Genomic DNA, 27,111 nt, shown 5'->3' on the forward strand with positions numbered 1-27,111 from the left:
AATAAAACCAAAAAGAGTAGCAGGACACCCCCTCACATTCAGGCTCACACACAAGTTAAAGGATTTCCCTTTATTTAACAATCCACTGCATCCAAAGGCATTTGGAGCTGGCCACACAGATATACCAAGAGGTTTGGCCTCCTGCACCCTGATTAACTAAATGTCTTTGGAACAAGTACACAGACTCATTGTTCTAGTACAACAATATCAGAATGCACTTGTGCCTCTACATTTCCTGGCACTTTTGTATCAAAATAACAAGCTAATATGAGATTAATCTCATCCCAAGAAATACACTCCACCCCTGTGAGATGTTACCAGGGAGTCTCAGCAGAATTCCACCAACCACAGAGCTGGCAGAGGACAGTCCCAGGTTAGAAAGGAAGGCAGGACAGTAAGAGATATATCAGAACACCTCACTGGCAAAACTGGTGAAAGATGACTAACTCAGATCTCTCCTGGAAGTTACACCTCTTGCCACCAGAGAAGAAATCACTCTACAACCCATTAATGATCTGGACACAGCTGAGTTGGCAAAAAGGAACTTTGCTGTGAGGTCAAACTAGTTGCAGCTGTCTAGATTTATTTCCTTTTGCTGGGCATCAGCAGAATGAGAGCTTCCATTTTCTTGGTGGAGTTGGAGAAGGACAAAGGGAAGGAGGGAGAAGACTCGTCTGTAAAACAGCCAAATACTTGATCTCAGCAGTAAAGATACATGAGACCTTGAGCTACGGTCCTTCACACATTAAACCTGGACTCTCCTTGGTTTTATGAACTAAATGCAGCATTTGAAGTTACACTTGATATTTCAAATCCAAGTGTCTGCCACCTATCCATTCTCTTTCTGAATGTACACCAATTTAACTGTGTATCCAGTAAGACTGAAGGTGATCAGCACATCACCTTCCTCTAAAATGATGAACTTTCCAAAATTCTGTATAAAATTGGTATAACATGTCACATACACAGATGCATTACCCATGTTGAAGATTTTCAAATAGGGACTCAGATCTGAATTCTGCTTTGGCTCTGTAAAATTCTGTATTAATTATTCTATTTCCCTCTCTCTTCTTTCAACTTACAAAAAATAAGTATGCAAAGTGAGACTTTTCCAACGACAGAGATACACAGGCAACACAGAGAGACAGCAACCTACATGTGAAACAAGTGCCCCACACAACAGTTTATCACACACTCTGAGCACAGAAACAGGGTTGTACTCACTTCTGTAATGAATAACTTTGAAAGGCTCCACACTGTAGGAAAAGCATTTGCAAAATTGCAGCATCTTTGAAATAAAAAGTGTCCAGGTTTCTCTTATTGCAACAGGTCAGACCCAGGAACTGTGTCCACATCTATAGTGAATAAGAAGATGACTTTTAATGAGGTCTTTAAATTTTACAGTTTCATATATTCCCATCAAGAAAGGTAATACAATTACCTGAACTTTACAAAAAGTGGTATGAAACCAGCAGGCAAGGATTATCTCAAGAGTATCACCATATATGTCACCATATGATCCTTTTTTCTCAAAAACATTTTTTAGTAATATTTTATCAACATACTGCAAATCCTTGTGATAAAGGTTTTCCATAGGTATTTTCTATATTCACAAAAATTTCCAACATGTCATTATTACGCAGGTTTCTATGCTCCCAAACTGAAAAAACATGAGAATAATTAAGCACTCTGAAATCATAAATATCATTATATGGACTATTAATAATCTACCCAATTGGGCATGGCAGCCACAGAGAAGTAGTAAAAAAAAATAAGGTTTATGTATTAAGTTAGAAAATACATTGACTGATCCAAGAATTGCAAATTCAGAAAGGTAGATCAGCTCATTGCACAAATAATTTAACAATTTGTGCTGACAGCAGAATGATGGTAAAAGATACCAAGAAATACCTTAAGGGTCTGACCATGATTAATTTTATGAAGTAATTTTATTAATGAGGTATGGCTGTAAAAAAGATTCTCAATGTAAAACTAATCAGGTTTGAGGTCTGGAGCAATAAGAGGGAATTTAGTATTACTTAATGCAAAAATATACTCTTCAGAGAATTTCTGCTGCAAGTTATAGGTTTGACAGTTCGAAAGAGATGTATGTGCCTATCCAAATTCATCACACAGTAATTGCAAGCCTCCAAAAGAGCCATGAAGAAAATCAAATACAATTTTGAAATTAATCAGGAAAGGTATTTTTTAAATCTCACTTACAATAGCATGATAAACATTCTCAGCCTCTGTACTAAAAACAAAATGAGCTCCCATCAGAACTGGCAGAGTCAAGACTTTGTGGAATAGTGAGAATTTTGCAAAGGCACATGAAAAGTACATACTTGTTCAGCTTCACATAACAGAAGTCTGAGAATGACACCTCTCTCAACACATAACAGAGGCAGAAGTGCCATGCAAACAAAAAGACAATGGTCGTCCTGCCATAAAGAACTATTTTGTGAAAATCAGATGAGGCTTTTTACCTGCAGCAGGTGAAATCAAGGAATTGTCTTCAAGAAGAGTAAGCTAAAGCTGTAATTAGATTAATACAGAGTTTGACATGGGTTTTGAGAATTTTGTATGATATGCCTATCCCAAAGAGAAGACTAGAGCTTATGACTCAAGACACTCCCTCCTGTACTGTTTCTTGTGTTCCAAAGTTATCACTTAGAAAATGGACACACACAAGTAACAACCACCAGCAGCCATACCATTCAGCTCTTCTACCATTTTCTTTGTAATTTCAAAGAGTTTTCCAAAGGCCCTCAGCACAATTAATCCCATTTTATAGGAAAGGAAACGGAACTGAAGTAGCTTGACACAGGCAACAAAGAACGCCACCAGAAAGATCAGGGATAAAGAGCAGACTCCCCAAATCCAGTTGTAGTAAGATGTATTACCTTGTCCTCATAGAAATCAGTGATGGTTGATCCATATATTCAATCATGTCTAAGAGAACTTCTCTGACAAACAAGAAACACCTCAGGTAACACCTGGATAGACACTTAAGGCAAAAAATCTGAAGGCTTTCAAGATCAAGCTCAAAACATGCATGACAAGATTTCCGTGAGCAAATACTGATGACAGCTAAGGACCTGCCTCAGTGGCCCTTACAATGCAATGTTCTTCAGTGCAGTGAGTCAAAGTGCTCATTCAATTGTGAACACCTCCTGAAACCCCTCTCCTCTGTCCAGCCACTTCTTGAAAAACAACAGTAAGAAACAGCCTGAGAAAATGGCCCTGTTTCTGTGCAGTACATACCTGAGAATAGAAACCAAACACTGAGCAGGATACACAGGCAAAGGAGAGCCAGATCTGCAGGATACCTTCTAACAGCCAGCTTTATTAGTTTAACAGAGAAGGACTGTGGGCCTCAGCTCTCAACCCTCACATTTTATTTAGAGTTATGTCAGAAAAGGTCATGTTGCAAAACACAAACAAATTGCTCACACGGAGCAGATTTCCTAGGATTCCCCAAGTTCCTCATGCTGTTCTGAACCACAGGAATATCTTTTCCTACAGACACAGGCCTACCAGATAACTCCTAAGTCTCATAATAAGTCTCTAACTCTTATACCTGTGGGATATACTCAATTCCCAAGTCTCATTTGTACATCTGGCATATATTTATACACTGTCTCAAAAGCAACAGAAACCAGCTAAGTTTCTGGCTACCCCCCTCTCCTTCTTGTATCTCACACACACAGAGGACTGTGTGCTTATCTTCTGCAGATCCAGACACAAAGAATCATGGCAAAATTCAGTTCCAACATCAGACAGATGCAGTATGGTATCCCCAAAACTTCAGAGCCGTCATACCAGATGTGATAGCTCTCACAGATATCTCAGTTATCTACTGCCAACATTTTGAGGCTTTATCAATTGCAGCCTGGCTCACTGGTTATGCACCAAGCTTCCCTGTCAGGGGTCTCTGACCAGGCTAATTTTGCAGATGGCAATAACCACCTAATCAATCCATGTCTTTCTAAGTCCTAATGGAGCACCTGCACATCCAGGCATGAATCTTCCTCTTGACATCCTCCACAAACATAAATTACAAGTTTAGTGCATGCACCAGACAAGTCTCAATGACCCCTTGACAGGGCAAACAGAGGTCATGCAACAATCTGATTTTCAGCGCCCACTATTTCCAGCCTTCCTCCTTCTGAATTTCAAAGCTTGGAGTTGCAGTTTGCATCATACTCAGGTCTCAAGGGAACACAACTTTGAAGTGATGTCTCATTTCTAAGCCTGATAACATAAGCAATGTTTCCATTAGAAAGTTCTGCAGTGTAACAGAAGCAGAATGAAATTAACTAGGATGAAACGGTTCTAAGGGTGTAAAATCCGTATTTTACAGGAGGGGCAAGCTGTGGCCTAGCTCTACTCTGGTCCAATGGACTAGATACACTTTGGTGGTTGGAGCACACCATTCAGTTTATGAATCCACTTTGTATGCTTCAAGAGGGCCCTGCGTTGCCAAGGTAAGTGTGGTCACAGGATAAAGAGATTCACTTGAAAACCAGTAAAATGCTAGTGGTGTTAAGGCCATCTTACTCATGACTAATACCTTGTCTGTCAACTGCCATGCCATGCAAAAACACTTGCATGTATGTAAGGAATACAAATCATATCTTAGTTACCTTTGCATCTCAGCCACCTCTTCAAAAATTCACCATTCAAGGCTCAGAAATGTCCTCTGGCTTGTAAGAGAAAGCCTGTGGAGACAATCAGATGTCATGAATGATGCCCACCAATATCAGAGGGGGTGTAGGGTCAGGTGCATAATTATTAATCCTTTTTAACTCTGTACATTCAAGCCAGTTATGGTTAACCAAGGACACAGTGGATTGGTCACAGCTTGGTAGGACAGAGCCACAGCTGTGACTGGAAATAGCACAAGGTCCCAAGCTCACTGATGGACACATTGGTTTCATTGATGACACCATCACAATTCTGTCACTGCTCTGTCACTGCCCAAGGTGGGTGGGTACCTGTGGAACAGCCTCCCCTTACTAAGATCATTTCAGTTTCCTGCTAGCAGCATACCAGAGCCCTACCAACCCTGTCACTGAATCTGGATAACAACAGTCTTGATTTTTTCCTGATTAATTTAACTTTCATAAGCTTGTCTAATCTTTCTTTTAATGTATTTTGTATTTCTAGTCTTTCCTGGCTCCTTTATTAATGAGTTTCACATTTTTATTATATGCCATATATTTGCTTTTCTTTTAATTATGATGCCTGACTGCGACATTTCCTACTCATTGTTCTGCCTTATAAGAAACTGTACATAATCACATTCACTTCTGCAATTGTATCCTACCTGTAACTTTATAAGACCTATTCCACGTAATGGGGTTTTTTCCATACCAAAAGCTAAACCCTCATTTGTGTCTTCTGAGTATTTTTTCCACTAATTTTCAATATAAGATGATCATCTAATCTCCAATCCCACAGTAAAGTCAGCTTTCTGTAACTTTTGCCATCACCTTCACTGATAATTCTGCTTAATTTTCCATCATCACCGAGCTTTTCTGAGCCTTTCATCCACCTCATTTCTATTGCAAAGGACCCTGACTGCTAACTCAATTCAAGACAGCATGACAGCTATTATCTGAGCCAGAAACACGCAATGTGCAGAAAGGAATGCTAAACAAAAGGCAACACCAAACAAGTGACCTCATTCCACGCCTGCTACCCTCGCCCTGGCCCTAGCACAGCCAAATAAAACCTCTGGCTCTTCCTCTTGTTATCACAACACTGCAGCTAAGGGCAGCCCAGCCCACAGCAGAGCTCTGTTCCCTGTTCTATCTCTGCTGAGAAGGCAAGAAACCGTGAGAGATGCGATTGAGGCACCGCCACAGATCTTTTGAATTCTTCATTTTCCATCAGTGGTTTCTGAGGGAACAGCACTACAGAGCAGCTGCAGCTCTGCAACAAAATGGTAGCCAATGTCACTTAAGATCAAAGGTGACAAAGTACCTTTGTCCCACTAAATGATAAGAGGAGGGAGTAGGAGCCCTGCTCAGTATTGGTACACTGAGGCACAACCTGGAGACACCCAGACTTTATCCCTGTAAAGACTCTGGGTCTTGCTACAGGTTCCTCACAAGACAATCCTCCAGTCTTCCCTCAAAGACCACCTCTGCTGTGCCAAAACCCACATCAACCACACTATCCTCCTCAGCTACTTACCCACTCACTGCTGTGGAAACTGGGAACAGCGCTCCTGTCATGTCAATCCCTATAAAATCAGTTAACTCTGGCAACAGAAGTCACACACTCTGGAGTGTATTTCTCCTCTTAAGGCTAGAAAAGGGCTAGACTGGCCAAACTGGATATGGGTTCACTTTACACCACTGCTCCCCAGTAAAGAATGCAAGAGAAAGCAGGGGCATAAGAGAAGTTCAGAAAAGACCTGAAGTTCAAAAATCCTCTGAAATGGTACTTCCTTCAGACTAGATTTTCCCCAAGTCCACTAGGGACTGACGTTCAGACCCCCTCCATTTTCTGCTTGTGGCTAGCTTACTTAGTGACATACTCAGCATCTCCCCCTTTACGCCCTGTCCTTTGCAGGGACTGAACCAGGTCACTATTTACCTACTGAGAAAAGACAGGAGAGAAAGAAACTCAAGGCAGATCTGGTGGGGGGTGGGGAGAACATCCTTCAGTTTTCCATTAAAATAATGTCGTTTCTAACAGCAAGATTGTGTTGGTGTGAGACAAAGAGCCTTCAAAAAAAGTACACAAATATCTCTGTAACTAAATCATTATTTGAATAATTACAAGAGCAGAAAGGATTAGAAAGCAACCGTGTGACACTCAAATTCACTGCTTCACTCTAACTTACTCCTTATCCTCTCAGATCTTTATAGACAAACAGAAATGGCTCATGTAAACTTCTGCTCCTTCTTTTCTCATGTTAGGATAGTTAGAAAGTTCAATTGTTAATTATACTCATTACAGTGTTGGTTTTATCACAACTGATATATCTACTGACAGACTAAGGAAATCACAAAATCACAGACATATGCATTAACATGCAAAAAAAAAAAAACCAAAACCTGAGTGCCACAGAGGACCAGATACTCCTGTTCTCGGGGTCAATGAAGCCTGGGAGCATCACAGGGGTGAGACTTTCAAATCTCCAGGGATCAAGATCAAAGATGATGTTAGAAGAAGCAGAGTATCCTGTTCTTCAGCAGGAGGTTTAATGCCTAAGATGGTGCCCTAACAACTAATGCCCAGCACAAAAGTAGCAGGTAAGATGGAACTAAAGGGTAAAATGATAAACAGGTAATGGACAATGAAATAAAACAAGGAAATTAGAAATTATATTTCCCTTGCAAGCATTTAACTACCCAAAGATCTCTGGAGGTGCTAACTCCTACTTCTCAACTTTTTGGCTAATTAATTTTTTTCCCATTTTAAAAGCCTCATTTTAATTAGCTCCCAAGTTGAGCTTCCATGAAGAGGCTTTATTTTCATTCTCTTTTTTCTACATGTAAAAAAGGCTGACTTCAAAAACACGTACTCATTAAAAATAATTAGTGATTTAGATACCACTAAAATACATTCAAGGATACCGGAAAAATAAGTTGTTGGGTTTTGTCATAATTTAGTTGCTTAGTATCACAACAGAAAAAAAAAGGGTCATAAATTTAAATATAAGAAACCTTCCAAACAGATTAAGTCTTGAAGTCACTAGTGTTTACAGAAAGACTCATGCCCTTTAGTCAGACAACAGACAGCAGTTACCACAAAATAACCATACATACCAAACCAAACAACCATAGTTGTCTTCATTAAAGTGAAAAATTGAGATTTTTCATTACATAAAATACAGCCCAAAGAGGCAGATGCAATACAGTCAATATCACAGCAAAATGTGGAAATAGCATACCTGACAATTTATTCCTCACATTTACATAGCTGTTTTAGCCTTCAATCAGGATTTTCAGAGTTCTAAATAAGTACAGAAGTAAACCTTTAGGTCAATATGTATCTGTAACACATACATCTGTCGACAAGCTAGCAATTAGTGTGGATTAAAAATGAAGTTCATGAAATGTTATGTTACATATTTGAAGATTATGTAGTAGGTTTTTTTTTAATTACTGTTGCCTTTCATAGAAGCCTTGCCTTGAAATATGCATGTTACCATAAATAGAAAATTAAACCAGTAAGACAGAAATTTCTATCTTTTTCTTTTGTATCTTCTAATTAGATGATTCTATTTTATTATTGTTTTACCCAAGAAAAGCCCAAGAAGTATTTTTCCAGGCTTGATTGAATATTTTGCTTATCAAGGAATAGAGCAGACTTATTAAATTGTATATACTGAAGTGTATATCACATAAAGCAACCCATTAATGAAAATATAGGTTTAACCAAATACAGGTTCAACTTAAAAATTTACCAGTGCTGGCAACATAAATGAATGAAATGTCTTTGATTCTGGAGTGCAATGACACTGTTCTAGGTTACACAAATACATGATTTAATTATTTATCTGCAACGCTGAGCTTTCTTGCTGTTTTCAAAAGAGGAGCATGATAGGACATGCCTATCAAAATATTTAGGTTATCACTTGATTCAATTCTACTTAAAATCTAGAGTTTTGCAGCCAATTTACAGTTAGCATTCATTTCTCATGCATGAGTTGACCCACTTACATATGCAGTAAATCCATGCCTTTGGGGATTTTTCTGGACTGCTTGCTTTATTTCCACCACACAACTCATTTTATTTTGTCAATACAGTGAGCAAGGTTACAGTCATCGTGTCAAATTTATTTATTTAAATTAGAATCAGAAAGACTATCCTACTCCCTGTGGAACTTCAGGGAAAACTTTTTGAAACTTTGAGGCTACATATTTCTGCAATCAACTGATTTCATATGAAGGCTCTAATACAAACAAAAAGGCAATAGTTACAATAATTTCCTCTGTAAACTTACAAAATACACTGCTGAAACACTAGAAAAACATAATAAACCACAATAATAAGTATCAAATTATACTTGCTTAAAAAAGAGAGAAAAAAGATTTTTTTTAAGCAACCCTATAGAATAAAGACAGATGGAATAAGATCATTTAAGAAGCAGATATGTAGGCGTCACATCTGCTTGCTTTGACTATCAGAGATCTACTTAACCTAAAATATTTCCCCCTGCATCTCTGAGGATTCACATTTGAGAAGCTTCATTTGAGGTTGCCTACCATCCTCACAGTGGGGCTGCTGAAAGGGAACTTTTTTCCCCAGGCAGAAATTGTCCCAAGGTGACATGCCATTCAAGTCCAAATAGACTTGTGTGAAACAGAAAGGAACTTCCATTTTACACAATTTGTTCATGTGTTTCCTTCACACATCAGTAGCTTCCCAGAACCTCAGTATAGATTTGCAGATAGTGTTTCAGTGGACTTACCCAAAGGCCTATCTGAATTTGCACATGGAATGCTATTGTGGGCAGTATGACATATAATAAACAGCCCACTAATACCATTATAAATCCTTATTTCTAATGCTAATGATTTTTCCAAATGCAGTTATGCCTTGGGCAGGGTTTTTTTTTTCCAGCTTCTCAAAGTCAAAATGCTTCTGCTGTTTCTAGAGAAGAGTTATGCTCCTTTCCACCTGTGTTACAAAAGCAGCAGCTTTACAACAACATCACTGATAGACTCTAACACTTCTCCTGCTCAGGACCAAGAAGTAGACCTTTAGCAGGTAAGGAATTTCACCTCATTAGGGACATCTGTTTTACTATGGAATACAGTTTATACATTGCTGAAAACTGAACATTCACCTGCTCAGCAGAAATTTAACCACAGTTTAAGTCATCTAAATTATTCAGTTCCACCTCTACTGACAGTTTCACACAGAATTACTGTAATGACTATCTGACATTCCAAAAAGTATCCTTCAAGTCAGCATTCTGGAGTCTAAAAATACTGTTTCTTCCCACATGTTGGGAATTATTGTTATGTAAATCATAAGCACTGAGAAAGAGAGACCAGAAAAGAGAATCTGAAAAAGTTATGGGAATAGAAGTCGGTGGCATCCCAGATGAATCACGAACATACTCCTCTGGATTCCAAGTAATCTTTTCCTCCCCAACAAACAACTGTAAAATTTCCTAGCAAATGCTGTGCCTCCCTCTACTTCTAATAGAAGGCTACACAGAAGATAATGGTTTACTCTAGGTGCTACTTACTGTATTAGCATGAATAATGTCTGCTTTAGCTCTTCATTTATTTAAATAAGGACCACATATTCATATCCTCGGTACTGGAGGATTCCAGTACCTCCTTATTTCTTGGACAACTCTGAAAACAATGTAAATGAATGCAGTTAAAGAAGTGAGAAAGAAGCTTTGATGAAACCTCCACAAAGAAGTTACAGGTTGCTTTTACAACATTTTATGGTTTGTGGAGTATCAAAAGATCTAGTAAAAAACCGTAAATGAAAGAAAATATTGGACAGCTGAATACTTCGTGACTATTGTCCTATACAGGGATCACAGCAAAAAGGAGTGGTGAAGCAGCATGCCATTAAATATCTTCAGAATTTTTCCTGAAAGTGTAGGTAAAGGATTCATATACATAGAAACTAATTTAACAGTGTCTCTAATTTTGCGTATTTTGAAAATGATCAGTGAAGAAAGATTTTTCATTTTTAAGTAGAATACACCTTGAGGTTTCAAATGAATTCTCAAAGCTTTCTATTTTCTCATTTAGCATGAGTTCTAACTAAAATATCACTTACGTTTTCTTAGATTAATCATTTCTTAAGGATGTGTTTGGTCATTTAAAAAATTTCTGAAAGCTTACAAAATATAAAACCTATGTAAAAATCTGCAAACACTACTCATGGTCATTGAAAATTAATGTAATTATTTTGCTAAGTCATTTCTAAAGCACTTATTAGGACTTCACATTTAAAGGCAGAATGATTTCTGAAAATCAGAAGCCAAACTTCAACACAGAACTCTTAGAAAGTCAAAGGACCTGAGGCTTCTCAGAATTTCCATTTCTATGTATGTACACAAAACAAGCCTAGAAGATCAATCCACAGAAACAAGGCTGAATGTGACTCTGTGCATGGATGTTCACTGCACAGGAGCACAGCAGGAGCTCCACCTTCTTGCAGAGATACACTCATGTTAGCAATAGGAAGGACACATTCAACCTTCTTGTTTCCAGACAGAAAAAATGCTGTTGAACTCAACTGACAGATGCTTAATCACAGGAGTTAGATGCAGATAGTTGACGTGCAGCTTTGTGGAATTAAGCCTACAGCATACCAAGTAATGAATACCTCTTGGAGTCACAGTTGGCGTTAAGCTGTCAGAGGTACCAAGGGCAGCAGAAGGAGATCTGTACCAGGGTGCACCTGGCTGACCACACCTGCCACGGACACACAGCACTAGGGCACTGCTCAACAAGGGCTATTCCATCCATGTTAGTCAACACAATTGTCATACATAAATCTTATTTTCCCAATGAAACAACAGCAAGATAAAAGTCATGTTTAGGAATAGAAGGGCTTAGGAATAAAGTATTAATTTTATATTAATATTAATAAAATATTAATATTTTACTTCAGAAGCAGTAAAACCCCAGCGCTGCCTAGAACAGCATAAGCTCTTTTTGCATGTGATGTAAAACACTTACCCAGTCTCTTCATCAATGTGCCAGGTTTGGTTTTGTGAAATGCAGAAATTGATGCTGCTGTTAATTTTTCTTGTTCCCTATTCTTCTTCATTTGAATTCAATGGAGGGAAAAAAGCCCTTAGAGACAAATATCTGCAGGCTTTGTGCTGTGAATCCTACAAGTGGAGCTCTGGGCCACGTTGTTAACATCTTCTCCTGCCAATTTTCTCTACAATCTGTTTTGGCAATTTAAGAGATCATTTTATGTTTGAGCAAGTAAACAGACTGAACAACTCTGCCAATAGCTTCCAAATAAGGAGCAGTGTCTGTTAGGGACAGTTTCTAATTTGAGATGTGCAGATGTGCACAACTACAGTAGCAATGTGGTTTGTGTCTTCCTTTAGTTGCTACTGAAGATGTATTTTTATCACATCTGAGGTAGTGCCCAATTCCTTATCATTTGTGTCTTTGTCCAGGCAGCAGGTGTTCAGTTGATTCAAATTATGGGGGAACTCCTGTCCTTCTCTGCATCCCCTGAAGCTGTATAAATTTAACTGGAGATATAATGCAACCTTTGATAATTAAAGGCCCCACACCATTTACCATATTTCATTAAAGACATTTAAAGAAAATTAATACACAGATTTTCTCATTAGAACCCACATGCAACACTTTCAAGAATGCTCTAAGATCTTCATGCACTCTCTCCATCCAATAAAAGCTTCACTAACTTCAGTGAGGAGTTCAGCTCCTGATACTCGGGAAGTCACTCCCTTATCTCATAGAGAGGTGATTGATAATTGAGTGACCTTCCCTTCATTAACTCTACTGTCCTTCCTAAGTTCTTAATCAAAATAGGATACCTTGGAAAAGTGTTTTTTAAAGCAGATTTAATCTGTTTTCTTATTTTTGTTCTTTGCATTAAGGTACCATTTGCACTTCAGATGCAACCCAAACCTACTGGAAAATGAGTCATGTGCAAATAGATGAACTGCATTACTTCATTGTGTTGTGTCTCCAAGAGAAAGGCACAAACGTGTGGTGCTTCTTGCTCTTATGTGATTCAAGTTCCTAACAGCTTTAAGGCAAAAGTGAGGAATGCTTTTACATGGGCTCTTAATGCAGTGAGCACAAGCACTGTGAAAGCTTCCATGCATCCTTCCAGCCATACAACCAAGTCAGCAACCTCTTCTATCCAAGCACTGGCCTTTATCTTAATGAAAGCTTCTCACTCCATCAATTTGTATGGACACTTGTTTTCTTTTATACTTTGTAGACATTTACCAGAAACATATTTAAGAAAGAGGAACTTATTTCACATAGGATAAAACACGCTTCAAGTCATATATCTAGACATAAAAGTGCAGTGGCAGTAAGCTGCAGCTCATTGCTGCAGACTGCTGAAAGTGTTCCATTTCCCCAGCAAAAATATTACTAGATTGAGTTTCTACTCCCTCATTTAGCCCTGTGTCATGATGGACCAATAGTTTTTGCCATCATCTTTATTTATTCTGTTCCTTTTGCCACTTTAACCTTTTTTTTGCAAAACCAGTTTGCAACTAGCTTTAACTGTAAAATCACCTATAAAAAGACGTGGGGCTGTTTGGTTTTTTTTTAATTTCCAGAATATTTGCATTCATTCTGAAAACCTTCTCAAAGTTTAAAATGGACAAAAAACCACTACAAGTTACTTTGAAAAAATGTACACAGTTCTCTGTTCTGTGTGAACAACACATATTTTTTTGTGTATTCACACAACACCACATATTCAATGTCAATATATGTTGTGTATCTGCAGAATTAGGTTCTTAATGCAAAAAAATCATGAGATTAAATTTTATTCTTGTCTAAGAACCTGCATTCTGGTCCTGATACCTCCGTAAGAGCCATAACATACATACATACATACACATAAAAATAAATAAAAGTAAAAATAAAAAAAATAAAAATAAAAAAATAAAAATAAAAATAAAAATAAAAATAAAAATAAAAATAAAAATAAAAATAAAAATAAAAATAAAAATAAAAATAAAAATAAAAATAAAAATAAAAATAAAAATAAAAATTAAGAAAGCCATAAAGTAAAGACCACAAGTTTGGTCTAAATCTTCAGAGGATGGATTGCTGGTGGCAAAATAACAACCAAAATTCAACCCCTTTATCTACCCACTCTCCTTCCACCCCCACCCCCCCATCCCCAATTTTTTTCCTCACGAGATTTATATTCATAGCAGAAGAGGTTCTTTAAAAAGTCACGAGTGCTGTGCTAATATCCATATGCTACCAAACTTCGTATCAGGACAAAAAAGACAGTATTTTAAAAATATTTATGCTACTAAACATTTATTACTATAAAATTTATTTTGCTATTTATTTCCATCAAGTATATCTACACAATTAACTGTTCTCACTTACCCCTTCAATGAAGTAGTTACAATTTTGATTCAAATGGGCTCTTTGAGAAGTTTCAAGGTGAAATCAAAACTAAACTGAAAATTAAATAGATATATTAGTATTCTTCCATTTTTCTGTATATGAAAATTAAAATTATTTTAGAATTATTGTAAGTGCTTACCTTTCAGTGTCTTGAAACCTTAATTAGATCCTTAGTCCATGATGTGTACTGCTTATCTGACAAATATAGAAACTACTCTGTGTAGCAAGGCATTTCAATAGTACAGGACATTTTTAATTAAATTGAAGTTGTGGCCCATGCAGAATTATCTTTCTAGGATATAATGCTATAAATTAATTATTTCAGTGTAAACAGAAATGAAATGCAACTTCTTTTATCATACACATTTTAAAATTCCATTTTACCCTTCAAGACTAATTATTTCTAATAGGGTCCCTGACTTGGAATCTCTGTCAGCTGCATACACAAAGAAAACAAGTATCTATTGTCAAGACTAGATAGATCAAATCTATATTGTTAAGAATTGGGTGGTTAGAAATGAAAAGTAGTCATACATGCAATGACCAAGGGGAAAAACCTGAAATAAAATCACTTTTCCCATTTTATAAGGCTATTTCTGGATCTGAAAAGCCAGGTAAGTATCTTTGGTTCAGGAACCAGATAGTATCATAAATCATGGAACAAGATCTTCCACTAGGACAGAAACTCCCTTGATCCACCCAAAAGTAGAGATGGGAAGAAAGCTCTTTCCCATGTCACAAAATTACTTGCTTGTTTTTATCATCTCCTTTTCTCACAACAGAAACCCAATGTGCTTTGAACAAGAGAGAGAGATAAGAGCATGGAAGTGAGCTGTGTCATACTATTCTGTAGTCTGTTGTTGAGGGTACCGAGCCTGGGAGGTCTGAATAAATTTCTTGGCAGGCCAATATCCCAAACGGAGCACCACAGTCCTGCTGCAGGGCACTCCTCTCAATCTCTCCTCCGAGAGCAGACCCGTGCAAGGGATTAAGTATTCACCAGAGCATTGCTCGTTTCATCTTCTTGATGCGTTCCAGAGCTACCCCACACAAAGGAATCACTCTTGCTTGAGGAAGCTATGTAGGTCGTGAGAGGACCTAATTTAAGTTCCTGGTCTGAATGAAAAAATGCAGCTGATTAAAACCAGGGAGTCGCTGAAGTTTCCCAGATCCCAAATGGAAGTCTTAATGGCCATGCTTTTTGCCACTCTGAAGAATACATTTTTCTCTCTTACAAGCCAGTAATTTCAGTATGAACATAAGAGATGAGCTTTTGTTCTCATCTTGTCTACATACAGGAGCAGTTGCACGGCTCTTAAATTAACTGTCGTCTCCATTGGCCAAGGCTCCAGGAAATGAGCCCAAGTCTTTCATCTCAAAGACCAGCTCTGGACATCAAAATCTTAACTTGTGAATGCTTTGGCAAGAACGTTAAACCTCCATTACTGTGAAAAACTAGTATTTTTCAGTGACTTTTTTCTTCAACAATATCCCAACCTGAAAAAAAGGGTTTTTTCATTCAAGTAAATAAACCCCATTATTTTCTTCTGATCATACTTACACTGGGTGTCTCTGATACCTTGCTGTTATTTTAATACAGAGAATGATTCAAAAACATCTTCACAAAATTCTCCATAGGAACAAGTTCTTGCAGCAGAAGAATGATCAGAAGGGAAGCCAAGACAAGTGAATAGTATTGATTCTGCATCTTTTCTAGTTCACACTAGTTCTTACCTATTTTATACATATCAGAACTTGCACTACGTATCACTCAATATTCCATCATGCAGTGAGTTAAACATGCTACAAGAGAGTGCAGTACAAATAAATAACTTTCTTAGCAAAAACGTAACTCAGGAAAATCCCATTTTTAAAAATCCCATTCCTGTAAGCTAATGAAATACGTTAGGTTTTGCTATTTGGTATTTCTTTGTCATCTTATAGAGCATTGTCTTGCATGTCTTTTCTTTTAAAACTCAGCATCAAAATTTTATCTGCTTCTAGAAAATTCTATCTTGCTTGTTATGCTAATTTTGACAGCCCCTGCTAAAATAAGGGACAAAAACTTACATAATCCATATACTTTATATAAATAAAAAGCAAATAAAAAGTTCCAAAAAGTACTCTTACTTGATGACAAATCTATTAAAAGAGCAAAAAGTGTCAAATCATTTTAATGAAGAAAATGCTTTGAGCATACTAGCAGAAAGCTGGAGAGGTGAACACACGTTGCCAATGTGCTGTACAAGTCCGTGGCACACATTTACACCCATTTCAAAATCTGGCATACACAAATCAATCACCAAACTCAGATTTTTCACTCGCACAGACTTCAAAAACACCAACAAACACACCTTTTCTTAGACACACTATTTCTCCATCTACAATCACTTTAGGTTGCAGTCACATACATTACTGATTTGTTCCTGAGTCCTTTTCAGTCTTTGTAACTCGGGCGTATCGGTCACAATACTGAACCCTCTTCCTTTGCTTTCTTCAAAGTCTCTTTTGTATTTTACCTACAGAATAGAAAATACAGAAGAACAGGGTTGTTTTCATTTTCCACAATGTGCCCCTAGCAATTTAGCAATTTTTTTTTAGTGTAAATAAAGCACTTGTGAAAAGCTTTCAGCCTTTAAAGGAGAAGCCTGCCTTTATCCACTAACAGAGATAGGCAGCAACTGGGCAAAATTTCCCAGTGCCCAAGCAACTGCCTCCTCCAGGGGTGCCATGGGCTCACCTCTATGAATACTGCAACTGTGGAAATATCATTTTCAAACCAGTTACCACAGAACTATAGCACCTACTCTTACACAAAGAAAAATACCTATAACTAATTCTGGAGGTCTTCTAATACACAGCTTCACATTTCATCTTCTATTCATGATTATTCTACCAGTCTCTTTCCTGGCTGAAACATAAATTACACATTAAAAAAATACTGCATGAAAAGAGTATTTAGAATGTCATGAAGTCAAACCTTTGAAAGGTATGGAATGGCTGCCTGTACAAGCTTAATATGTCCCTCTTGCACATATGCATTTGGATATTGTCTTTAATCGGGTATTCATATATTATTCTTGACAAGGCCCCTGCTTTACTGTGTACACAGCAGAGATGGTTTCATATGTGGTTGTGTCCTTTTTTCAGACCAGATTACTCAAATCCTACCATCAAGGTAGGAATATTATTTCCTCAGAAGCTTTTATATAGCTCTCATCACAGCCATTAATCAGTCTGCATAATGCACCCTGGGAATGGCAATATTCATACTACTAGGACAACCTGCAAACTGAGGTAAAATAAGCTTAATTTCCAAAAGCATACAGGGGTCTCAGGGTGTTCACTCTCCAATTCCTAACAGCTGAATATGTTCAAATTATAGGCTTGGGTCACCCCTACAAATACCCAGTACTTCTGCAAATCAGTCTTGGGGTACCCAATTTCAACATAAAGAAACAAGATGAAATCTTCAAAATCTTAAGCCACTATTGAGCAACATACAAAACTCTGCATCAATGACAGAGTCAGGACCCATGTCTCCACGGATGGATTCAGATACCTCACCCATAACAACTTCCTTTTACTTCCTATACCCCCTGCTTTACTCACTACACACATCCAGATTCTGCAACACCTGGGAGAGCAGCAGCACAGACAGAGCAGGATTCTCCTTCAGACAGCTGATAACCAGAAAACAACCATGCACCAAATTCAAGGTTGGCTTAGGCTTATTCCACAAGCAAGCACTTAATGTTACAATGGTGATTCACAGAAAAGAAATACCTCTAAATCAAGAAGTTGAGTTTGACAAGGCTATAGAATACAGTTTGTCCTCCCCATCCTAAACCTCAATCAGTATGCTAATAGCTTTTGCTTTTTCTTTAATATAGTTCACATATAAGCCCATCAAACAATTCCTCGAGACACAGCAGTAAATGACATTAACAAACTACCATTTCTCCTGTGTTCCAGATTTGGAGCTGGCTGTAGATTTAACAAAAGTATAATATTTTCATGCCACCCTAGGACAAATGAAACAGACCCTTCCACTCGGGCTTTTGAGCAAACCACAGGTTGATTGGCCCATGCCTTTCTGTTCATCCCCCCCAGGTTCAAGCCCTCTACAACTTCCATTTGATCACCATATTTCAGGTATCACTTTGTCTCATATTGAGTTTCTAAACTAGTCTAGCCCATCTCTTCACAGCTTCTTGTTAAATCCCTTTACCCAAGGCACTCCAATATTCATTGCCAATTATCTCCCTTCTATCAAATGGCTCTCCACTTTCACACTGACTGACTCTCAGGCTTCCTTAAACATACTGGGTGGACATGCTACTCCAGGACTGTCTGGTGCCAAGAAAGAGGTCTTAGGAGTATCTCTGAACTTTCTATATTTGAAGTCATACTAAACTTTATCCACATTGGACAGACTTCCATGGCTAAGGACACATGACTAGCATAAAAGCCTCTTTCATCTCAGCAAGCTTCAACTCCTTAGCCCTAAATGCTAAGACAACTGAGCTGTTCAACAGCTCAGCTGAACTCAACTGCTCAAAACAAACAAATAACCTGTCAATAATTCCAAGTAAGGGGATAGTCTCAGCCTTATAAACTGCTGAGTATTTTGCACAAAAATTTCAAATTTGTCCTGAAGCAGGCAGTGGACATGGAAATGTTCATCCTTACTGCTTGAAGTTTACCAGAATTATGACCAAATGAACGCATCTTAGAAATGAGTTCAGCCCTGCCTAAAAGAGATTACCTATTGTTAGAAAGAGCATTTCCTGTTATTAGTTCCAAATGTACTAGCCATTAACTTCAAATGACCCTTATTCATCTTACAAAGGAACAGAAGAGGAGAGGGAGGGAACTAGATAGTTTTAACTTAATATTTTTAATCCCTCAGTCAGATAAAAAGGGCTCCTACTGTCTATTAATAAATCACTTTGCAGGAATAAGGTTAACTGCAGTTCCCAGAGCAGCTACTTTGAAACCATTAAAAAAGTAAATTATTTAAAATATTAGCAGAGTTAATATATGCATTATTGGATTTTGCTACCTAACTTCAAAATGTAAGTTTGAGTTATAAAAATCACAAAGTAATGTAATGTTTCACGGAGAACAAAGCTCTGTGAAATGTGGCCCACTAAAACTCTAGTTAGTGTACATTCTAAAGAAAAAAGACCTCAGTTTCCAGAAAATGTTAAATAATAAAGATGTCATCAGTCATTTAGAACTGAAAAGAATATTCTGTATAAGAGCTGTAAACATCACTAGAACAAATTATTTAACTGTACACCCAGGGCAGTCTGGGGTGGAGTTAACTTTCTCCATAACAGCCATTATAGTGCTGTGCTTTGTATTTGTACCCAGAACAGTGCTGATAACACACCGCTGTTTTGGCTATTGCTGAGCTGTGCTTGCACAGCATCATCCCCAACATCACCTCTGTAGGCTGGGGGTGAGTGAGGGTCAGGAGGTGACACAGCCAGGACAGACCCAAACTGACCAAAGGGATACATCACATCTTAAATCACCATGCTCAACAGAAGGAAAAGGGGAGAGGGGACACGAGTGACTAAGGCAGCCCTCTGAAGCAACCACTGTGTACCAAAGCCCTACTTCCAAAAAGTGGCTGGATATTGCCTGCTGATGCCAAGTAGAGAATTAGTCTTTATTTTGCTTTGTTTCTGTGGGCAGTCTCTGCATTTATCCCAAAAACCTTGACTCATAAGGGGCTGGAGTTTTTTTTGTATTTTCTCCTTCTGTCCCACTTAGGAGAGAGAGTGAGAGAGCAGCTTGGTGGGCACCTGGCAGCCAGCCAAGGTCAACCCATCACAGACTGAAACCCTCAAAATTTAGTTTTGAAATGGAAGTGTGTAATCCCTAATGGCTGAATCATAAATGCAGTCATTTCCTACAAAGATGATTTTTAGTAACTCCTAACCAAAATCCCAGCCTGTGGATCATAATGTTTCTCAATGGATCCAAAATGCAGTCTCACAGATGCAGAGCACCCTCAGTGGTGTCTGCCCTGAAAAATTGATCTTCTGAAAGACAATGTGTGGCATAAACATTAGAAATTAAACTGTAATAAATCACCATAAATTAAAAAGTTTTCAGTGAAAATACTTCATGAGAAGTAATTCTGCACAGACCCACAGTGAAAGGACTAAGTGATCCAACAGATCTTCCAAAAATCAAACTTCTCAGATTTGTGACATTAGCAAGAGATCTTTGAGAGACCCATAGAGAGGAATGTGTAAATCCACTCCTGAAATCAGCATGAAGTGGGACATGAAGCATGACCAGAGCGTCCATCTTACTCCAAAGGACAGGGAGTCCATCTTACACTCTACAGAAAATATTATGCTGGAGAAAATGCTGCTCATATTTTTTTGCAGGTACACTTGGCACTTGACAGAAAAACCACCTATTAGGATAACAAGATTAATTTTTTCCTGGGAAAAATACTCTGAAAATATAAATGGAGCATAAAAGATTGATTGTACTCTTGGGGATTTTGGCACCTACCCATAGTTCAGCATCATTCACAATACCAAAAGCACATATCAGTTGAACAAACACTGTAAGAGTGCAAAAACATCAAAGAAAAAATATCAGAGAAAGAATTCAACATGGTGGATTATCATGCTCTTCTCATCACTGGAGAGCTGTGAATAATGCTGACCTCAGAAACACTATTAATTCCATCTCCACCTCAAAAAGATACTCAGCCACTACAGAGTAAATATTAATTCCCCAAGAGCTATGGCAATATTAAAGCTAGTTTCCTGTAGATTCCCTTCTTCACTTTCCCACACAGACTGGGCAGTTGTGAAATTCAGTCTCCTTCCTGATCTGATACACTGCATAGCTCCACAGATTGTGACATCATCATGTCTCACGTCCAGCAAGGAAGGACTAAGCATGTAGAATGAGAGGATGAGACCCCTCACACCCACATTTGCCCTGAGAGGAACCTTCATAAACCTATAGTCTTTACCACACCCTGAATATTTATGGATTTGTTTCGGTATGCTGTGTTTGAGGCTTGCCCAGAGCCATCTGCTCCTTCTGTGCCCAGCACATACAACTACTTCCCAAAGGTCACCATCTGCTAATACACTGGTTTTTACAGACTGGCAAGAAATCCTCTCCCACAGTACAGGTCCTAGAGGCACATCTTGGCAAAGATGCCATTGTTTGGCTCTGCTTCTTCCATAAACCACATAGACTGGTGATTTTGCTTCAATTTATCTTACTTCTTACAAAATTAATGGCAAGACAGAGACAAAATTTACTCAGTAAATTAGGTTTTTATGAATATGACTAAAAAAATGTTTACAGGTAAATCAAATGTAAAGAACAATTCTAGACTAAATTCATTAAGACTGTTTTTAGTTGACTAATCCTTCTTAGGGAGGATCCCAGACAGTGTGCTATCTGAAAAAGCCAGGCTTCATTTTTTGTTGTGTCGTTTGTCTTCTAATACTGCCCACAGCTCTACATCTCATTAATTTTCTGCTCATATTAGAGGCACATTTAAGTCCCATTTAAGTCCCACTGTAGCCAACAGTGGTACCCAATGAGCTGAAGCATTTCTTCTCCTAATGGCAGTGAAACATGGTCTCTCCATTGTCACTCAATAAGAACTACTATCCACAGTAAATCTAAACAGGAATACAGGAATTGAGAATGGCATATAGAGTAGACCAAATATTTGTTCTGAAATTTTTTATATGAACTGGAAGCTCTAGGTTGGGCATTCCTTAGGGAATTCAAGGAGCCATGGACTCCTAAAAGGCCACAGACAAACGAGTTTTGCTGTAACAGGGGACTGTAAGGTTACAGAATTCACCACAAAAGAAAAATAAAAATTCTCAAAGACTGAAGTTTGCAATTTTTTCAAATGGTCTTCAGAACGCACAAAGTCATATTTTAGATTTTTTTTTCCATTTTATTAAAGAGAAAAAAAGCCATTTTCACAATTCATAACTGAAGCATTCATCATAATAGTTGAAACTTCCTGAGAGAAGGAAGTTGCTCATTCAAAGAAAATGTGAAACTGAAAGTATCAATACTTGAACACAATAAAAAGCCCTTGCAGTTATATGGAGTAAAAATTTCAAGTGCCATCTCTATCATGAAATATTCTGTCTTTATACATACCTCATTCAAACATTGGGCAAGTCTGTGCCACCCTGTGAAGTACAGCCTCAGCAAGTCTCCAACCATCTGCAAATCTCTGCAAAGTAATTTCCTGAAGATCTCAGCAGTTTTAGCAGGGAACTACTGCTAAATAACAAAAATCTTGGAATCCACGTCAGAACAGTAAAAATGTTGGATGGGGGCAAATTAAAATATATAAATAGTAGCTCTGGAGAGAATGTCTCTACAATGCGGTCTCTTTATACCGAGGATGATGAAAGTGGCTCAGAGAAAACGCATGGGCAAAAGCGTTCCATACCCCAGGATGTGCAGGGACAGGAAATTGGAGGCAGTGAGAGATCAAAAATTTCAGAATGAGAAAAAGATGGGAGTCCTCCATTTGGATATATGACAACAGCATGTGAACAGTAGCTGAGATCCAAGTAAAATGATGACAGAAGAGAGTGCAATCTGATACTGTTTCAACAGGCTTACATCCAAGCAAGTAGACTAGGCTCCACTCCATCAAAAATCACTTCCTCTAAAACTATATAGGTGCTTCTGTCCAAGAAATTATTTTTATACAACTAAGTATGCTCTAAAGTGCCTTGCACCTTGTTTTGCTATGGGGCAAAGTGGAAGCCAGTGAGATTTTACCCTTCTCTATTGAAATGTAATACTAATGTTTTCCAAAGGCTGCACACACAGAGAAGATGACACAAACAATGGGCCAGTCTCAAAACAAGCTGATTTCCCCCCATGTCCACCAGTGATTATCATCCCTTTAACTTGTGCAACAAACTTTGCATCCACATTTTAGAAGCAGTAAACAAATTCTTTGCAGCACGGCAGCTGAGGAGATACACGGCTGCAACCTGCATGACGGAGCATCAGATCTTCTGGCCACACCCAATCACTTGGTAGATGATGTGTTTGAACTACTTTATCTCCAAGGAACAGAAGTCTGGGGAGGTGAAGCATTTCTTACTATACCACAACAGAAAGAGATTTGACTTTATCACATCTCATCTCCAGGCAGAAAAATAATATTATATATATATATATAAAATCCAAATGTAGCCTGATAAATTACCACAAATTTTAATACTCTCAAAATGAAACCACTGACAGCAAACTCCTCCAAACAGAATGATAATTATCCAACATAGCAGGGGGGTGGGAAGGAAACACATTTCAATGTCTCATGTATAGATTTGTTAAATCCTGGAATATTGCTTTTATCTCCAGGGTCTGAACTAAACATATAGCCTCTGTCTTGCTGTTTTCATCATTGGGAAAGAGAATGGCCAGGCAACCACCAGGACAGCTATAAACTCATGAGCTGTGTACTCTAAAGGAAGTACGCAGTAAATCATGAGTATGTGAGCTGCTATATGCCTACACTCCACAGCAGACAGAAAATGTGTAGCTGCTGGTTGTCTAAGGCACCAAGACTGAGCTAGCAAGTCCTGCTGAGAGGCAGGATGTGTTAGCTCAGGCTCAGCGCCATGCAAACCACGGTCATGCAGCACAGAGTTGGCTCACAGTACTAGCAGAGCTCAGAGGCATCTGGCCACCGGGTACCAGAAAGATATTAACACACAAATGCACATCCACACAAAAGACAGGCAGCTACAGCTATTCTGGGGGATTAAAAATGAAGCAGCAAACAGCCCCTTCCCTGAAAAGCCCTGCCAAATAAAATCTCACAAAACCTACTTAATAAATATTCCAAACAACACGATGGTCATATTCATCCAAGTACAGAATACTCACACAAAAAATCAAGCCAAAAACTGAACTAAAAGAAACAGCATGGCATGTAAAGAAAATTAACTACAGAAGAGATGTAACGAAGACTGACCTCAGAAAATTGTAATACAGACCAAGGGCACAAGTTGTAGTCATATGCTAGAAAAGGTAACCAAAACAAACACTATTGGGCAACATAAACTAGCACATGACACGTGAAAAAAAAAAGAACCTGTAAAACTTTAACAAACAGCCAAAAAAATCAGGGAATGTTCGCTGCTGTAGCAGAAGAAAGAAGCTGAAATGAGTCCAACTGAGAGCCATCAGAATGCAGCCCAGAACAAAGTACAGAGGAAAAGGAACTGAAAAATCTAGATTTGAGCAATGCAGATGTGCAGGCACACAGGAGTCACAGAAAATAACAGGACACAGTGCAATTATACCCTCTGGCCCCTGGTAACAGTTTAGCAAGCTTGGCGTCTCTCTGTCACTCAGACACCATGTAGCTGGCACCTTACATACCACTCACATCAGTAAACATCCTCTTGTCTCATTCAGCTACAGCCCCTCTTGTTTATTTCCATGGTAAAGACACACCATCTCTTATTCCACAGAGTTAACAGGTCATAACAGATCATTTGACTTTAGGTGCTCTCACAGAACCTCCTTACAACTGCTTGTTGTGCAACTTATGGCTCATTTCTTGAAAACTGATGTATCAAATGGGAGCCTGCAGTGCAACCCTGGTTGTAAAATGCGTGCACATTGCACATGACTTGTGCTCCCTTGGCCATATTGGTTATGGAAGTCTCATGCAGTCAGTTCCTCTGTCCCTGTACAATCAAGGCCAGAGAAGAGGGACTGCCTATCTCTTCCTCTTAACTGAGAGCAAATTCTGAAATCCTTAACATTTTGTCTGCCTTCCAAGTTAGCTTTCTTCCACTCATTAATACAGATAAAGCTGAAGTTATTGAAGGCACCATGAAGGTAGCATAGGGCTTTAGAAGGAGCTTCCTTTTCAAAAGCCGGAGAGGAAAAAAATATGAAAGTCCATATAATCAGTTTCTAGTTAATACATACTGCTTGGGACCCAGAGATTAGTCTTAGTTAAACTCCAGGCAGAATTTGACTGTAAACCCCATTTTTTCAAGACTAAATTCTCTATTTTGTTCTTCATTTTAAAGCAAGAAGAAAAGGAAGGTGAGCGCAAAATCATACACATAACGAAGGTCATTTCATACCAGAAAATACATAATGGGCAGTTCAGTCTTCTATGTTTAGATTTTCATTCATTTTCAACTGTAAATGTCACATATATCTGAATATCTTAATAAATTTCAACTGCAGAAGGAACAGACGCAGAAAATATTTTCTCCCAACTAAAATTCCAAAAACTATCATAAGGCGAATGTTTGTAAAGAGGATTGAATCCCTGCAAATGTTAATTTTTGAATTAGTCCATTAGCTGAATGTGTTTGAGGGAATAATTTCTTACACAATTCAGTATGTAGGTAACCACCTATAAATGCAAATCTAATATTTACATCAGCAGCCTCTCAAATAACATGATAATAACAAATAGAGTGAAATTGTTAGACAGACAGGCAGCTCATATAATTTCAAAATTATAGCCACGTGTGAACCAAGATCAGAAAATGCCAAAGGTCACCAATAAAATCAGAGGTGCAACCTGATTCTGTCTTTTTTAAACAAATGCTGATGCTCAAATCACCTGAATACATCAATTCCAACACCTCCAAATCATTTGCCTCTACTCCTAGAAAATTCTTGCGCTGGTAAATCTACCTCATTTGCAAAGATGATACCGGCACATGACTCCAGAGTTCCCCATGCTCATCAGGAATTGGACCCCAGCCCTGCCACAACTCACTGGAAAAGAGATACAGGTTATCCTCAGCTCCTAACACTAAAGGACCCAAGGGATGTATATGAGAAAATCTTAGCCACATACTCAAGGTGGAACTCCTCTACAGAGAACATGGTAACCTGGGGCTAGTTTTGAGGTGTTGACGGGAACAGGGAAATTAGGCCGCTCCATTTGTCAGTTATCTAAGTAAAATGGGCAATAAAAATACATCCAGCTCCCTCATCCCACTCCCATCAAAAACATTTGCTGCTCAGACTCTCACTTTAACATCCTTACACTGAGATCAAAGAATTAAATCATCCTCCAAGCCTGACCCTCAATTTTAAGATCTTCTTTGGGTGCCTCAACTAAAGAATTCTAACTACATTCAGTTTATCCTTTAATACCATTATCCCAGGGAATTCTTTGGGTGGTGGTACCTGGCCAGAAACTGTGGGCTTGTTGGACATAAAGCAGATGCCACTACACACAATCTCATCAACCTACTAGCTTTTACAGTGAGTGGAAAGACTTTTAGAGAACTCAGCTTATCCTGAAGATACTTAAAGCATCCTAAATATACCTTAAAATGTAAAAATATGAGTCAAAAATACCTAAAATAGCTTTAGATATCTTGAGATGATATCTAAAGATATCTTAAAAGTGATACATAAAGCCAGGTAAAATGAACTTGATCCAGAGCTCTAACACTCCCCGTTATATTGTCTGTACATCTCCTGTGATGCTGTATTCTCGTGAGCTACTTCAAATTAAATTCATGACCAGTTTCCTAAATATTCAGAATTCTAGAGCTGCACACAGCTAGACACAGTACTGAGTTTGGTGTGGGATCAGTTTTCAGACACAGGAACTATCAGCTGCATACAGCAGCGGTTTTTAAATTGAGAGCTGAATCACCAGATTTTTTTTCAAACTGTGCCTGTAGAGCAATACGTAAAACCTAACTAAAAGAGTGATTATTTATGATGTGCAAAGGAACGAGAAGGGCAAGTTACCCTTTAAATACATCCATTATTCATTCCTACTGAATACACATGACTTCTGCTTCAAACAGTGAGGGATATGTTGTGAGAGATGCCCTTCTAATAAAAACAAGGCAGGAATGTTAGCACCAGAAGGTTCCCTGCAGGCTAAAAAGTGACAGTTGGCTGGGCTAGGATCAGAGCAAAAAGTGGGGTGCAGCAGCAGGGCCTGCTTATATAGGAAAATAAAAAGAAAAAT

General features: G+C 38.3%; 1 protein-coding gene across 4 annotated transcripts in view; it reads right to left on the reverse strand.

Moving 5' to 3' along the window:
* NEBL (nebulette) overlaps positions 1-27,111 on the reverse strand; it is a 247,478-nt gene that overhangs the window by 119,742 nt on the left and 100,625 nt on the right. For 3 of the 4 annotated variants that reach the window (XM_086860323.1, XM_086860318.1, XM_086860331.1), the window contains exon 4: positions 16,505-16,612. In XM_086860323.1, the coding sequence (XP_086716449.1) occupies positions 16,505-16,612 (108 nt within the window). Of the gene's footprint in view, positions 1-4,646; positions 4,722-10,219; positions 10,332-14,072; positions 16,613-27,111 lie in introns of all 4 variants that reach the window. The other variant, XM_086860312.1, reaches the window with a different exon arrangement.

The sequence above is a fragment of the Cyanistes caeruleus genome, chromosome 1 (genome assembly GCF_971803275.1).
Source record: "Cyanistes caeruleus chromosome 1, bCyaCae1.hap1.1, whole genome shotgun sequence".
Lineage (NCBI taxonomy): Eukaryota > Metazoa > Chordata > Aves > Passeriformes > Paridae > Cyanistes > Cyanistes caeruleus.